This window comes from Micrasema longulum, unplaced genomic scaffold (assembly GCF_059751315.1).
Source record: "Micrasema longulum isolate JH-2025_06_02 unplaced genomic scaffold, ASM5975131v1 h1tg001834l, whole genome shotgun sequence".
Classification (NCBI taxonomy): domain Eukaryota; kingdom Metazoa; phylum Arthropoda; class Insecta; order Trichoptera; family Brachycentridae; genus Micrasema; species Micrasema longulum.
Genome location: NW_028279008.1, coordinates 138,521 through 156,654, shown reverse-complemented (window position 1 = coordinate 156,654; position 18,134 = coordinate 138,521). Strand labels below are relative to the sequence as shown.

At 32.6% G+C, this 18,134-nt stretch overlaps 1 protein-coding gene across 5 annotated transcripts in view; it reads left to right on the top strand.

Moving 5' to 3' along the window:
- The window catches only part of CadN2 (Cadherin-N2), a 109,941-nt gene that overhangs the window by 64,310 nt on the left and 27,497 nt on the right, over positions 1 to 18,134 (top strand). For all 5 annotated transcript variants that reach the window (XM_088238196.1, XM_088238194.1, XM_088238197.1 and 2 more), the window contains one exon: positions 4,716 to 4,831. In XM_088238196.1, the coding sequence (XP_088094322.1) occupies positions 4,716 to 4,831 (116 nt within the window). The remainder of the gene's footprint in view (positions 1 to 4,715; positions 4,832 to 18,134) is intronic.

The window sequence follows — 18,134 nt, the reverse complement described above, 5'->3', positions numbered from 1 at the left end:
ATTTTTTGTACGTGTCTACTGAATAATTTGAGCATTTTTGCGAATAAATATCATTTTTACCTAAAATGCAATAAAAAATAAAAATCCAGCCCACGTTTTTCCGACGTATGCAATAATTCTGTCGTATTTTTAAAGTGCGGTTGCTTTTAATAAATAAAGGGCGCCACTTTCCACGCTACTGCAAGATTGTACCTACATAGATAATGTGTTTTCCATATGCTGCGACACAATTAACTACGGAAACAATTACTGCACATAGCAAAATAGGTACTGCTTCCTCCACCCGCTACGCAGGTGTTACCATTTTATGCTAAACCGCCAACAAATTGTTCGCTCTGGTTTTATACATTATTTACTTCCGTATTGATCAAGTGAAATTGCAATCGGAAACGTTCTGTTTTGCATACAAGAATATAAAATTATACAATGAATCGATTGGGTCTATGGTATCTATGTAATTTATAATGTATAGATATTTTCAGACGCGTTTCTCACGCTCAAACATTTTTTTGATTTTCTGTCTACTTTCAAAACATTTTCCTTCAAATTGCACACAGCTAGAGTGGTGGTTAAGTAAGCTAAAAAAAACTCATTTTCTGATTATTCGGTCTAGAATTGGATTACAGTTCGAGTGAGAACGGCTTTAGTTTATTCTTGGGTATTGTTTTCTTATAAAAATCCCTCACATAATCGATACACTCTTATCGTAAGAAAAAGTTAATCTTTTTAGGTTTTTAAAAGCAATTTCTATGGCGTATCTTGGTACGATCGTGTATCCACATTTACAAAACCAAATTTTCATTTGCTTAAAGTATTCTAAATCATCATCTCTGAAAAGCGAAATTTGTATTTTTAGTCAAATTTAAAATCATTAGAATTTAATGTAAAGCGCAACACTTTGTACCTTTGTATTGAGTTTATTGATTGTGAAACATTTTTATTTAGATAATTGTCTTTGGCTGAAACTAGAAACGAAGTCTTATATGAATTCCGTAGCTATTAATTTCTAGTACAATATTATGACACACCTGTCCTCATTACCTCCGTCTCATCTATGTGTTTACCCCTTAATAAAGGGAAAATTCGTTCAGTGAAACTGATACGATAACTCATACATAGTAATTTCTCTGGCCGTGACATTTCTAAGTAGGTCTTTGAACTTTGTATTAAATTTATTCCTTGTCATTATTCAAACAATTTACATATTTCTCAACAAAACAATGTGGCTGTGCTAGGGGCACAAAGATATTTTGAACAATTATAATTTTTATCCCAAGACAGATTGTCTGTACAAATATAATACATACTTATTAATTTTTCATGTAAATTAATCACAGTAACTGACCTAAGAAACCTAATGACTCGTGTGTTACAAATGAACGTGTTTTATTTAATACTCGCTGTAATTACATTTGCCATTTCAGGAGGTAATCTGGCTAAACGGATTAAGTAGTATTTTGCTAGTGAATGGGTGTATCTGAAATTACATTAGCTGGTCCGCCTCCAATATTGCCGAATACATTTCAAAGTGCTTTAAACATCCCACCATATAGCGATCTACTGTAATAGTAGGTACTCCTCGATAAGATTGGTCTTCACAGCATTTTGGTTCCCGAATACTAAATCCTTGTTAATGTTAATCACTTTAGAATTGGCTTTAAAACGGTAGCTTTCCGAACCATATCAGATTAATCCTTTTATCTTATTGGTAATAAAAATGTACGTAAAAATATTTACTTTCCGGTTACATTAATAATATTGGGTTGTACAAATATTGTTTTTAATTAATTAAAATCACAAAATTATTGTAAAAATTATATTTTTTCTCTTTCATTATTATTTATGAAGAATTCTATTATTTTAGTAGATTTATTCGTTGCGCGTACATTTTCTTATTGTTGAGTAACACTTTAAAATATAGTAAATTACTTGTATGTATATATCTACTGCTGTCTTTTTATATTCAAACTAGCGGACCCGACAGACGTTGTCCTGCCTGAACGTCAGCTTGCCTGCTATAAGCTTGGAAAAAGATTTTTCATTGATAAGTAGGTTGGTACCTAGGTACTTTTTTGTGATTAATTTCCATAATTAAAAATTTTTAATATTCAAATATTGGATTTAAGTAGGTACCTAGGTACTTGTTTATGGTTTAATTCCAAAGCATAAAATAAATATTTTTTCAAATATGGCATTTTTTTTGCAAACGTATAACTCCGGTCTTTTCACCAGCAAAGGAGTGTACTTATGTAGGAAAACGATTTTTTATAATGTATTGAATTTAATGTTATTTAAGTATTACCAAAAATCCAGTAAAAATAAATAATTGGGTAGAAATTATAAGGAATTTAAGGAATGGATCTGATTAAGATCCCCAAAAAACAAATGCTGTTCGTTAACATTCAAAAACAAACTTTTTTTTATACACAAAAAGACAACATCTTTCCATTTTTTGTAAATACATTCTCCTTGAATGCAACCCTGGTAGATCGATGAATAAAACATTTATTCTCCTAACTTTTTTTTTACTTATTCGATTGAAGATTTTAATACCTACGAACACGCGCAGCGCAAAGATCTATATTTCTCTGAAAACCACACGTAAATCTGTTCAGGAGTACGGTGACATCACACGTACAGAGGAATTATATATATAAAGATAATCAATTTATTATTTGCATAACTGTCGCCAAATAAGACGTACATAATAATTATCATAACAAAAATTATAATTTTACTGCATCTTATTAGATTTCTATCACCTATTTCGATGTTTTTCAATACAGCTTCATACAGATCTTATTTGCTTCAAATAATACCTTTCTATTTATTTATTTACTATATATACGGCCTCAGACAATCACAACAGTTATACGAGGAAACAAATGGACAAGAATGAACAAAAATAATATAAAACTTTGTAGCAAAGACAAATAAGGACAATAAAATAATAGTATACAATACATTCAAGAACATGATAAACATACAATATTTCAAGATAAACATGCTAATTCGTCTTCATCTCACGCTGTTTTAATGGCAAAGAAATCTACGAAAAGCGGGAAGATCTATCCCGAAGAGTTACTAGTTATTAACAGTTATGTCATCATGGAAAAAGATCCAAGATTATATATATGTAGGTATTAAAAATTGTGTTTTCGTAATGCGACGAAGGCCTACGATTGCACAAATACCCGGAGCACATAAAACGGGGTAGGGGGATTCCGAACCGCTTCTAGTGCAAAATAGAACTCCACTGGACTTCATTGGAATTTCATGACGACCGGGTCAAATGAAATACGACTACGGACGACATTGTTTTTTCCCCATTGTCATAAACATCGCTATCTCTTCTACCATCCTTCCCTTATTTAAACTTTAATTTCGCGCCTCGACCGCTATTGAATAAAATTATCCTTTTTCATTAAAGCTGCAAAAGCTGGAAGTACTCGCTCCCAATGGCACGGCGTAGCGAATAAACTAATAATTCTTAGGGTCGAGTGATCTCACTTCATTCTATGTATATGTGTACGTGTCCATTTGTACATACATAATGCTGGAAATTTGATGCGGCGCATTAGGCTCGTTATGTTATGTACATAATCTAAGTGCAGAATGTTTATTAAACATCGTGTGCCTAAACTTCATTAGTAGATTATAATATGTCGGCCCTGACATAACGCTGATGATAATGACCGCCACATTACTTAGCCAAGTGTACAACGCTAAGTAAAATATCATCCCACCACCTAAATATACTCTGTGCCTATTTATATTGCTGTTTTTATTAATATTGTTTTTATATTAATAATTATTTGCCGGTCGACGATGAATTTTCTGGTTACCAAAAACAATGTTGCTTTGTAAGTTTGTTATGGAGTTACTTTGTAATATACCAAATCTGTTTAAATTAAGTTATGTTAGGATATGTTAGCTTTTCAATATAATAAAACGTATTTGTATTTGTGGCGCCGGCTCTAATTTATGGCACTGGAAAAACAAGGAGGAAAGTCGGCTGAATGCTGTCGGAATGCGATCTCTCAGGCAAATGTGTGATAAAATTATGTACGATATGTGCACAAATGTCGAGATCCGTACATTATGTAAGGCTGAGATAAGCATTATCGACAAAATTAAGACCGAAGTTATTCGTAAGTTTGCACATGTAGAGCGAATGGACAGCGAAAGAATGGCTTAAAATATTTAAGATGCGAATTTTGATGGATGCAGTAATCGGGGGAGACCGAGAAAGGCATGATTGGCCAAATCTAACAAATATTTTAAGATGGACATGTCAAAAGTTGGAATAATCGGCGCATGTGCAAGAGAAGATGTATGAATGTAAAGGAAGCGAGAGTGACATAGAAGACATAGTGATATGGCGTTCTATCCTCTCTGTCTACCCGTATTGGGAAATGGCGTGATTGTTTGTTTATTGCTTGTTTGTTTGTTTTTATTTGTACAAATATCAACAAAACTTAAATATACAAGTATAATTATATGTTTTTTATTTTATTAAGTAGCGTATGATGTTATCTACTGTTTGATTCATTGATTGTTATTTCTAATTGTTGAGTTGTGTATTATTGGAAAAATTTAGAGCAACCGAGACGCTGCGCCGGTTCGAATTCTTAAAAGTAGTTAGTAGTTAAACAATAGTTTTATATCGCATTTATATTTCCAATAAGTATTAAGCTTATTTGTTTTGATTTCAGCGTCGCGTATTCGATATGAGATCACGAGCGGGAACATAGGAGGCGCCTTCGCCGTGAAGAACATGACGGGCGCCATCTATGTTGCCGGAGCACTCGACTACGAGACGAGAAAGAGGGTAAGCATTCGACCTTATTTATGTTTAAATCTCTTATGTTTGTTACTCGATGATTGATTGATATATTATTAGAGAGCCGAAGCCCAAAATCTGCCTTTTCCACCTCTAGTTCGCGAATCGTCCGAAATAATATTTCTCCGAATCGTTTCGCGTCCGTTCGAATTAGAATACATTTAGAGCGAAGTTTTATTTTTATTTAGCTTCCTTCGCGAACAATAGTAATTAATTTCTGTTTATCTCCCTCCAGCATTCATTTTGAACTAGAATCTCACATTTCTGATTACGCGTACCGTGATAGCCTCGGCAGATTTATGGTTTCGGTATAATTTACGATATCTACTAAGATTAAGTTGTTGGGAATACTGAATCATAAGAAACTAACTTAAATTATTTTACAGCGAATGTTTTCCGAGGGCCACTCAATAAACCATCGCGCGAGGGAAGTTTGGATAGACGGCTTACATTTCCCGACACAAACGAATTCGTCTCGAGTTTAAAGTTAAAGCAATTTCGTCTGTAATTTGAAACATGGCGTAAAAACGCACCCAAATCATTTTTGCTTTCTATAAAAAGTGTTCGCGGAAACTATTCAACTTCGGTCTATTCAACCCCCGTCATTTCTGCCATGAATATTAAAATACAGCTTTTTGTTCTTCCTACGAGAGAATGATTTTACCGACATCATTAATCAATCTGTTATTCCAGCGGAGCATGTCAGGCGCAGTGAGAAGTGAAGAGTAGGAACTTACGCCAGGCGCCCCTGACTCGCTTTAATACTCTACATAATTCTAGTCACCTGATGCTGCTTTACTTTTCTCTAGACTTGTTACTTCTCAAGCGGCGGCTACGGGGGCCGAAGGAGAATGAAGACGGAGATCATCTGCTTGCCTTTTTAGTGTACTTTCATGTCAATTTCCACAGTCAGCGTCAGTAAGAAAATCTCTCAAATTAACGACATTCTGTAGATAATTTTTCCATTGTATATCATGATCACTTCAATTTGATCATAAGTGCATATTTTATACCTAACAAATTAACTGCCAAAAGCCATTGAAAGCGTTCCAGTCGGAACAAGAGAATTTTTATGATATTTTTAAAATGAAAAGTCACAGTTATAGTAGAACAGTAATAATATTTTTCTGTATGAGGTTTATCGCTCTCTTGAGCTTACCCATCACGGATATAATCTCGAGTTGTTCCATTGCTACATATATATAATAATACTCCGTACTGCCGCTAGCTATTTCCTCCGAACACGAATCGCGTACAAACGGATAAAAGACACTATAACTACGTAACTTTTCAAAATGCACATTTTGTACAACTGAGTACTTTAACTGCATAATATTGTAACAAAGTATTTTTATTCATATTTACAAAGAAAAGTTTTGTTTAACCACATACACGTTTCTGCAGTAACCTTACTACACGTACAAAAAAACGCATTTGTCTGATAAAAAATAAACAATCCCCGTCTTCTATTAGGTGGTAAAATAATTTGTGTTAGTTTTTTCCAAATTTAAAAATAAGCACCAAATTGAAACAAAATGGAAAAGGTTACAAGTCATTAGAATGAAAATTTTCTGCTCTACAAGATATTGTGCATGCTTTTACGTTACATTTGATTACAAGCCTTCAAATTGGAATGTCAAGTAAACGAAAGTGAGCATTTACGACATCTCCTCTTCGCGATCAATCGAGGGATAAGGCTGCCAAAGCGGCTCACGATATACGCACAGTGTACGGTGCTATGAATTATTCACTAATTTGCTAAAAAATAATGAAGGAGAATACCATAGAATTAAGGATAGTCCAGAAACCGCATACGCACATCAAACAGAAGGCGACTCAACTACTCATAAATGAGTAGGTTTACGTTTTGACCAATTAGTTTCATTGTAGACGTCGCTCAGTACGCAACTCCTGATTTGAATTTAAGTATGCCGTGTTGTGTCCTTTTAAAGTTTAGAAATACTGCTAGGATCTTAAAGAAACAGGATGCAATCACATTTCATCTGTAATTTGCAAATAAATGTGTATATAACAAATGCGTTACTTAAAAATTAAATTATTTTTCCATCTGTCACATTGTCGAAGAAACAAAATGGAAATTTTGTTAGTGTTGCTAGGGTAGAATTTTTTTACCCTACTTTGCTCATCTAATAAAATAACTAATGAAAATTAGACCTCGGATTAAACAACACCGTGGAGGACATTTGAACGACATTATCTTTAAAACGTCAAATATTATTTAACATGATATAAAAATATCCGTTTTATGTCAAATAAAATTTGTTTTATATTTTAAGTTCAAAGTTACTCATTTAATTACTCTTATTAAATGACCCTTTACTTATCTACTCTGTTGTGTCAATCAATGTTTCCGCGTGCACAGTAAAATTTTAGAGAAATTAACAGCTTACTTTTTTTTTACCTTACATTTGTGTTATGATTTTTTTTTCCCATCAAGCAACATTACCCGGCGACTTCACGAATACGCGCGGCGAAAGTAAGCTGGAGTGGGGGAATTATTGGACACAGTCCGATGTATTCAAATATGATTGTACGCTCCTTCTGGACTATTCTTAATTCTATGGAGAATACATTATTGACTGTTTTCTTCTATATTTTTTTTCGTTTTGTCTTTTCGTTCTCTCTATTTGGAAAAAAGGGACACAACTTACATATGTTGACACCAATACAAAACGTCGTTTATTCAATTCAATAAGAGTCATTGTCTTCTTCCGTATGATTTATTTTAATATGAATTTACATTTAACTAGAGTTTCGATTCCAAGCGGATTAACCAAAACCATTGATTAATCAATTATATTTTCTTAATCGCGGGAGGTGAATTTATTTGTTAATCATTATGGATATGACATATAAAAAAAATCGATTTTAGATTAGCCGATTAAAGTAGATCAATTTAAAGTAAATGATTATTGTATTTGTCGAACATTGTTTCATTTCATTTATTGTAGATAAGTCGTAAAACATTTGTTAAACGACAAGTTTCATTTGCTTTTACATATTATACTTCTATACACGATGATGATACGATTGCTGAGTTTCGCTGATATCTTGTGCCATTCACTTATCCCATAAACGAAGCCACAGTAGAAATCCCGTGTTTTTGTCAGCACAAGATGTAAGTTATATGCCCGTTGGCACGAAACTGCAAACTCTTTACTCTGGTCCACTAAAAGCCAAGATTAGTTGAGAAGCCACAGCGGTTGGTTGGAAGCCGTTTAGTGTCAATTATTGCCATTCTCGGTCCTCGAGTCGGGTCAAGCTTCGCGAATTTGTGTCATCAGTGGATATTCCGACCATTTTAAATCGCATTCGTCCTCTGTTCAGAAAGGCACGCTATAAACTCGAGTGTTTTCAACAGTATTAAGTAATTACGTTATTCCGAAGTACCAGAATATTCATTGCTAAATGCAGAAATTCGCAAATATTATTTACGCTTACATTATATACAATATGCATACTTATAAAAATGTACACTGTGATCTTGCATTCTTTTTCGTTACTTTCAAAGAACATTTTCATTTTATTTCTTACTCTTTATGCTAACTGTTTCAAACTATTTTATAATTGAATTTAACCTTAGACAGCTTTGTACGTAAAACGTTTTTTAGTTGAAACTTTGGTGAACTCTTGTAAAGTCATTAAAAATTGGTTTTCTTAACAGACTTTTATACAAACACACGGTCTTAGATTAAATTTTCTAGCATTCTTAACATTTGAGATTGATTACTATATCATCTTACAATAAATGATCTGTAAAACTCGTTTTATACATTCCCTGAAGTATTTCTAGAATAATTTTTTAATCCCTGAAAAATAAAACAAGATTCTTTTAAGCGAGAAACTAAATTGCAATCGCGGAATCAAAAAAATTAAACACGGTTTTAATTCCTCGTTCAATCATGATTTAATTTCGTAACAGAGAAAATACCGCTTTGATCATACAGGTGCATTTGATGTGAACTATTTTACGTGAGACGCATAAACTAATTAAAAATGTAGATAAATGTAATTTCCACATTCATATTTTCCAAATACGAACCTCATTTTCCATTCGGAAAGTTAGGCAAGTTTTGATTAACGTGAACTTAAATCAACGAATCCAGGTGGGCATTTACTCTGGAGTTTCATAATACAGAAATATTGTAATAATATTACGTCGGTAGGCTCGCAATACTCAGGTCAAAGGTACAACCCGAGACCATCCATTAGTAGGAGGATCCCACATTATCCGAACTGTGGTGAGTTGTCAACAACCTCGTTTATAATATAATATTACGTTTTTTTGCCAGGGCAAGCTTCACACTACCTTTCGAAATTTTATATATTTTCATTTTTATTGTCATATTAAATGCATGAAATTATGCATACATCTATAATATTAATAGTCTTAAAATGATTGATTTAGTCTGTTATGTACGGGTCCGTTTACACGTATCGCGCAAATTCACTCAGTCCGGTAAAATTAGGGTGGGTTACATATTTATTATTTTCTTTTTGGTTTCATTTAATTAGTTTCTACTCGCGAGGGAAAATTTTTCTAAAAGAAATTGAGTGGAGATTAGTTGACCTCATAGTGTACTGATTCGTATTTTTACCTGCCTATTGATATGTGAAATAATTAAAAAAACAATGTTTAATGAATCCACCCAATGCTCTTTCGTTGTTCTTAACAATGTTCAGCGCGCCAGCAGTAGCAGAAGACATACGTCGGCGTCGTTTGGAAAGGAATACACATGCGTCCTTAATTGTTTTGTAAGGCCCTGTTTCTCTCTTGCGTCCGATTGCTTTCTCTCTCACTGTCACGTTAATAGGCGATAGCCGACTGTTGCCATCTAGTACGTTATAATTTTCTCCAATTGCAGCGTATTTCGATCATTTTTGTTTCACGTAATGTTAAGTAATCAGTCTTTCTCTTCGAGTACCACTCTGGAAACATTGAAATAATTATCAAAGACTCATTTTTGTAATCGTTCTCCTCCACGGAAAGCCAGGAATCGAACCTAGGATTTAAAGTATAGTAAGCAAATCCTACAGCTTCTTCACTAACAGGTGCACCTATCTCCACCCGATTTCTTTTTACATTTTTTTTCCTTCGAGTATTTATAGAGTCGAAAGTACTCCAGGGTCTTGGTTCTATATCACACACAGTACTGTATTCTTCATCCAGACGGAAACAGAATAAACAAACATATTCCTTCTCTTTCAAAATATCTCCTCTTTCCTCCTCTCTTCATTCTCTTGTCTCATTGAAGACTAGTATTATTCTATTTTATTTGTTGGATTTAAAAAAATCCATATGGCAATTAACCCGCCAATGTACTTTACATTATGTTACACGAAGTAAAATAAATAAGTAGGACTTACCTAAAAAAATTAATTTTGTGGCCGTATTTACTTAGACATAGTTTTTTTTTGTTTTTTTACAATAAACATAATAATAAAACAGAGTATAAAAAAAATAAATCATAATTACATAGCAATGAAATACATATTAATAGAAAAATAGTAAACAAAAAATCCCACAAAGGCATGGCCTGTTCGTGGGTATACAAGAAAATGTTAATGAATTTTTGCTCCTATAATAAATAATGGACAGTTATAATATTTTTGTGTAACTTTAGAAAGAAAAAATCAAATATTCTGTAAAAGATTATATAGTATTTTATTTTATAGTAATTAAAAAAGGAAATAAAAAATATTTTTGAAAAAACACAAAAATATTCCTTATTATTTATTTATTTATTTATTTAACTTTTTGTACATAATGTTATTTGTACATTGGCGGGCTTATTGCCAAATGGCAATTTCTTCCAACCAACCAACTATTATTATTATTAAATGGCAACAAAATAAATCATAGAAAAAAAGAGTTCATATCTATCATAAGTTTAATGTGCATTATGAAAATATTTTCTTCACACGGTGAAATGATTTTATAATAAATTTTATTAGACCTTTTAACAAAATTCCAATCTAAAAAAAACATTGGTTGAAAATGTATTTTATAGATATTTTCTGCTCTTTTCGAAATGGGGAAAAATGGTTAATTTAGCCATAAACATTGTTAGCGTCGTTCTATTGATGAATAAAGTTATCCATCAATGTGAAATATGATTCTACCGCTGATCTTTTTAGATTAATGGCTTTTTCGCCTTGCACTAATGCCTTCGAATTTTTTATACGTGGGAGTGAAATATTCGGCTCTGCGTATATTAAAATTAACATTGCTTTGTGAATGTATAGTCAATTTGAATCAGGTGTAATTCAAACCCTAATGTTATTCCTTGTTTATTATTTTGTTGTTAAGACATTGGAAGAAATGCCTTTCAATTTTTTTTTTATAATTTTGATATTTTTATGCAGTGTACGTGTGAATAAAATTTAATGGTTTGTGTGTAATGATATTTATTTATCGTATGTATCATATACGTTGATTGAGTACCTAATAAACATATTGTTTTATTATGCAGAAGGTTCCAGGTTTGATTCCTTGCCAAGGTTTACGTGCAGTATTTATTAAAATATTATGTTTTTTCCAAAATAATCCATAGTCCCCGGACTGACACCTAAAGCTTTAGACTGATTACACTGGTATTCTTGAAAATCAACCCTGACACCATTCCTGATAATTCTTTTGTATAATAATCTCCTGGATCCGAATATGACACCCGTTTTTACCCATCACCCTCACCCCTCCCATCTATTTTTATCACTTTTTGATCATTAGGAGAGATGAAAAAAAAAAATTGCCTTTACATTTCTTCAGTGGGGCTAAAGAAGGGAAAAGTTTTAAAACCGAAGTTTCTAACTTTCAGCTAAAATAATTCTTTTTCACCCCTCCAAATCAAATTCGTGGCCACAAAATTATTTTCTAAAAGTAATAAATATATTTATTTATTTATTTTTTCATTTTTTTTTTTCATTTTCATTTTTTTTTTCATTTGACACTTTATATACATATACAATATATATACATATATAGTTCGGGAATATTGCCTTAAGGCAATTTCTTCCTACCTACCCAAACCGTTCAGTTTGAGAAAATTATAAATACATGGACATATTGAATCTTACAATTTTATACAAAAATTAAAAGCAAAGATTCACAAAATATAGGGGTGAGGCTTCCCCGAAAACGGTGGGTGATGGGGAAAAACGGTAGTTTTATTCGGATTCAGGAAGTAATTTTACCAAAGAATGCAGGAATGGTGTCAGGTATCGATTTTTTTCCGGACCAGTGTTATCTTAGTGTAACAATTAATGATCTGTTAATAATTTAATTCATATGTAGTTTTATGTTATGACAACATTTATTGGTGCTTGAATATGTACATGTATATATTTTCTTATGTTTGTTGCATCGTTATTTTGTTTTAATATTATTTTTTTTCAATTAAGAATTCATTTTCCTAAAGGAGCTGTATTTTTTCAGGATGAAAAGTAGCCTCTGACATTTCTCACTTCTCCGGCTATCCTTATTTAAAAAATCGCGTTGTTCATTTGCACCGTTGCGACGTGAAAAAACCCAAACATAAAAAATCAAACAAATCCACTTTGGCATTAATTTTTTGACTCGTACTAATACTAATCTAAAATCCTACTACTAAACCAAAACAAAAAGTAAATCAAACTAACCAATGTTTAATTGTTAATAAGGAGCTTAGCTTTATAACAATATGACAAAGGACTTATTCTATATTTACTAACTTAAAAGATTATAGAATTTATTGCCAATTAATATCAGGCAAACATTAGTCCAGAGCTTACTTCTTCCACTTCTCGGTGTTATCGATGCGGATATATGTTATCCAGATGCTAACTCTGAATTACTTGATAAATTGGAACAATTGCAGAATGTTTGTAAACGTTATATCTTTGATCTCCGCAAATTCGACCACATAACCGAATATCGCCCGCAACTACACTGGCTCAGTATCAGGCATAGAAGAAACATTTACATTCTATAACTTCTTCACAATATTTTTAATAATCCCACTTCGCCTGTTTATCTGAGAGAGCTCTTCCAACCTCTATTACAACACATACTATTTCTTCGTTCTAGTAACGAGAGAACCCTTTTAATACCCTTTTATTGCTCTTATTTTCTTGCCCCCTCTTTCACAGTAGTAGCTGCTCGATTGTGGAATAATCTACCAACTAATGTAAGTAAGAGACGCCCCTTTTTATTTACATTTAAGTCAAGATTGAAATGTCACTTTCTAAATATTTAAGTTGTTCCTTTATCTTTCTTTTTTCCTTCCCATCCCCTCTCCTCTCTTAGTGTTAATTTTCAAAAATTTTTATTTTGTTACTCTTTGATTTAATTTCGTATAAAATCTTAAGATTCAAAATGTCCATGTATTTATTTGTAATTTTCTCAAACGGAACGGTTTGAGTAGGTAGGAAGAAATTGTCTTAAGACAATATGCCCTCTTTATATATTTGTAAATTGTATAAGTAAATAAAGTGTTAAATAAAAAAATATATTTGAACACATGTTTTGAATACCTAATACAACTTGTGAATCAAGTCAATTTTTAAAATTTAACAAAATTGATTCCTTTTGGCATCACCTTACCGCCTACCTATTTTCAAATAATAATGCTCATTATTGATATATATTTTTTTAGTTGAATTCTTTTTTGATTCGTGAAAAAAAAAAAGTGTTCTATATAACTTCTCTCCTCTCTGGCTATCCCTATGCAAAAAATATGTTAATCGGTTGCTCCGTTGAGACGTAAAGGAAATACAAACAAACACACTTCCGCTTTTATAATTTTAGTATGGATTTATTTCTGACTTTCTTATTCATATATCTCACCGTTTTCAATTAATTTTTTCCACTCCAAAATGCTTTTTTGTATTTCTGAAAACGATTTAGGAAAATTCCTCGCAACGCAACCTGAATGTTTGCAAAATTATTCTGCTTTAGTAAACAGCGTTTATGAGGTACGTTAGGTACCGGAAATTAAAACTAGTTGGCGTTTCCTCAAAAATAAAATTGCGTTATTGAATATTCACATGCTCGCGAAAATTCACATCGTCAATTTTAATTCCTTAACCGCATACTTTTTATTTCGTAAATTTAAACTCCGAGCTTTGATGTTAACGAATTTTCGAACATAACGTGTTACACATTTAAGGCTTTAGTTTGGTAAATCGCTCGAATGTATGTAAAAATAAATCAAAAGTAAGCAAATAAGTAAGCGTGTGTTTTTTTTATATACTTATTTTTTTTTTTCAAAAACGCCTTTTTAAAAATCTAAATAAAAGTATTTTCTGTAAATAAGAGCATTTCAAAGACGTTACTGAGAAAAATCTACCTAAATATATTGATATAAAATTATTTTTTTTTGGGAAAAAAATAACATTTTTTACATATATTGTATAAAAAAAATAAGAATACATATGAACGAAAATTGTGAAAACAGTCAATAAAAAATTTCCGCAGTGGTGTAAGATATCGATTAAGTACACTATCGGTATCAAAATAAAAGCAATTAACAATTTTTAGGCATTTAGAAACATGCAAATAAAATAAAAATACATATACTTATTCACAGTTGTAAAAATAAAGTTAATAGAAACAAGATAAATTTAAAGAAAAAGAAAATAAAAAGTTAAATAAAAATAATGTAAAAGGTACAAAAATATAATAATGAACATAAATTTTGTGTAACTAACATTATTATTATTTTTTTACTGTTGACTTTCGCCTTCTAAAATTTAAACTCGTGGGCCTCGTGGTGTAATGGTCAGCATAAATGCCTACCATGTAACAGGTATGGGGTTCGATTCGCGACATGGTTGATATAAAATATTTATTTAAAAAGGTGTTTATACAGTATTTCATGGTCCTGGACTGGCACCTGAACCGTTCGACTGATCATCTTACCTTCATGTAGCAAAAATGATCAAGATATGCTGCGATTGGTGTATCAATGTGATGCCCTATGCACCATTGGGTGCGGAAAGGGAATGATGATGATGTTTTTTTTTTATATTTATTTTTTCTAGTTAATAAGAATAACATCCTAGCTGCAAGACGTGCTTGGGGAAAGCCATTGAGGTGATTTTCACAAAAAAAGCATTATTAAATGCTAGCAGAATAAATCGTCTGGTTTCTGGCACAAGTCGGTAACTACATTTTACTAGTTGTGAGATATTACACTTTTAAAATTAAAAACTCATCCCAAATCAACAATTCAAACAAAACCACACGTTAAATACGATGCCGTGCTTCTAGCTAACAACAAAGAGGAACTGCAATTCTTGGTAACCAAGGTCTACGATGTATGCAAGGGAAGCGATTTGCTGATGAATGTCGATAAATCGAATGTGATGGTTTTTGAAAGAAATGAAAGCATGACTAAATGTGAACTCACTGTGAATGGAGTTATACTAAAACAAGTAGAGGAATTTGTGTATCTGGGAAGTATGTTTACTAGGGATGGAATGACTGTGAAAGTGAACGGAGCACTTAAATCAACCTTGGCAAATAAATGTTTGTCGCAAGAGGCAAAATTAGCAGTTCACAACGGAGTCCTGGTCCCGATCCTGATGTATGGGAGCGAAGTATGGACTTGGAAAAACAGGGATGAAAATAGGCTGAATGCTGTCGAAATGCGATCTCTCAGGCGAATGTGTGGTAAAACTACGTACGATAGATGCACAAATGTTGAGATCCGTACCGTATGTAAGAAGACAAGCATTATAGAAAAAATTAAGAAAGGAGCTCTGCGCTGGTTTTGACATGTAGAACGAATGGACAGCGAATAAACGGCTAAGAATATTTACAATGCGAATGTTGATGGATGCAGAAATAGAGGTAGACCGAGAAAGACCTGGCATGACCAAATCTAACAAATACTTGAAGATGGACATGTCAAAAGTCGTAATAATCGGCGCGCGTGCATGAGAAGATGTATGAATGTAGGAGAAGCGAGATCTGTATGCAAAGATAGAGTGATGTGGCGTTCTATCCTCTCTGCCTACCCTTACGGGGAAACGGCGTGATGGTTTGTTATCGTTGTTTGTCGTTGAATATTATAAAATATTATTTTCTATATCTAAAAACAAGAAAAAAAAATACTTTTTCGAAAATCTGTAGTTACCAACTTTTGCCAGAAACCCGACGAAATAAACAAATAAGAAAAATATTTTTGTAAACAGGTTACCAAATAAACGTAATAGACTGGGTGGCTCACAATTTATAAGAATAATAAAATATTTAGTTGCGCCTTGTTTTCTTTCATTTGTTAGTATCCTTGTGGAGTTTGAAGAAAACATTTTCTCGCCCATCGGCGTAGAATACTTGAAATATTTCATTTCTCACAAAGAGATCTCCGACTTCTTTGAAAATTAAATTACCTTTGTGTAAAAAAACGAATAATTCTTTATTGAAATTTTTGGCCGGCGAATACGATAGGTCATTTAGGTGAACGAAGTTTGTTCAAGATGAAGAAAAGGGAGACGGAGTTATTACTTTCGTCACCTCGATAGAACGGAATGTGGATCTAACCGTTTTATATTATAGTGTTTTTCTACGTTCACTTCTGATCGATGCATGTGAACTTCGCCAGATACCTCCAGAAGGCCTGATTACCAGCTAGTCCTTTTTCCTTGTTATTTCCGTGTCCATAAACCCGCCTAGTGCAGCTTGGCATCGACGGCCTTTTCAGACGGCGAAAGCCCACAGGTCTGAAAAAAAGACACCTCGTACCTTTACGAATTAGCTTTATAAAATATAATCACTATTTTATTATCATGTACATAGTTTTAATGTATACAATATGATGTTTCGTTCATTTCCTAACAACCTATTGGACAGTTATTGTTATTAAATTGGATCAACGTTCACGTACCAAATCTCAGCGCTAGAAACTGCCAATTGTTTATTCTCAATTAAGGAAATAGCAATTACGAATGTAACGATACTTTGAACGGTATTTATCTGAATATTTATTTTCTAAATATTTTCTCGAGTGGAAGTGCGTTTTAAAATAGTATGTATTTTCTACATCATTTCCTTCATCTTAATTTCGTGTTTTATAGAAAAGCGTATACGCGTGTATTTTTTTTTTGTTAAAGTTACGATTTAAGCAAATAGTGTATCCTACGTCAAAAGACAACAGAATAGTTCAGCCGGATGAATCTCACTCACATAATAAAGGTTTCAGCTCCTTTACTTCACAAAGGTCAACATATGTAAGAGTTGAGGAAATGTGGATGTTTAAACATGGGCACAATGGTGAATGTTACACAGTGTGTAAAGTGGCCACTTAAACCAGCTAATGACAGGTCATAAGCCCTGTAAATTCCTAGACGTCCATATTCCCTTCTCAATAATGTTTTCCCTCTCGGTTAAAATAAATAAAAATAATATTTAAATTAATTAAATATATTTATTAACATGACTTTGTTTTCCTAAAAAGTTTTCCAAGTATTGATTATGAAATCGAACTTAACAGTTTTATCTCGTTTTACCCGCACTGGTTGTTAGGAATGATTTTTTTCCTATTCATTCTATTCTATCCAATTTCTGCAAGCGGATTCTACGTGAAACGTATATTTTTGTTTATAGTTTACATAAACGTGAATTCGGCAGAATGAATAAAGGGTTATTTGACAAATCCTTTTCTCTTTTACGTCGTTGTGCCGTCATGCATTTTTCCGTGTATGTGACTGACAACTGACAACAGTAGTGACGTCACCAGTCAGCAGAGGTTTTCAAATTACGTTCGCTCTGCCAGGTCCCAGAAAAGAATAAAAACAAAGAGACGTGATCAGTGACACTGAATCGCCTTGCACCTCATATTTTTGTTCCTGACAAGCTTAACCACTCCATCTTAAATAGCGTCTATAATATGAGAGACTTGTATCCATACGATTTTCTTTTTCAGATTTTTTCCGGAGTGTAACCATCGAGTCTAAAACACTCATCCAGGATTCTGGTTCTATTTTATATGCAAAACTCTTTATCCATTGGAAATAATTTCGGTACAAATTTGTTGTGTGGTATGTCATCAGTCATATATATATATTTCGTCGTAATGAGGAAGTTAAGTGGTTTTTAATTTTTTTTTTATTTGTTAATAGACTGTTAAACTAAGTATTTTTTTTTAAATTTTTATATATCGTATTATCAGCGCTACGATTTTTTAAAGTTTTGTATTTTTGAAATAACTCCGCGTCTAACGTCAGAGGTTCATTTCCGCTTATTCTCATTCAGTTCTTTCCATTGGTCCAGAAGCGACAAGAAGACCGG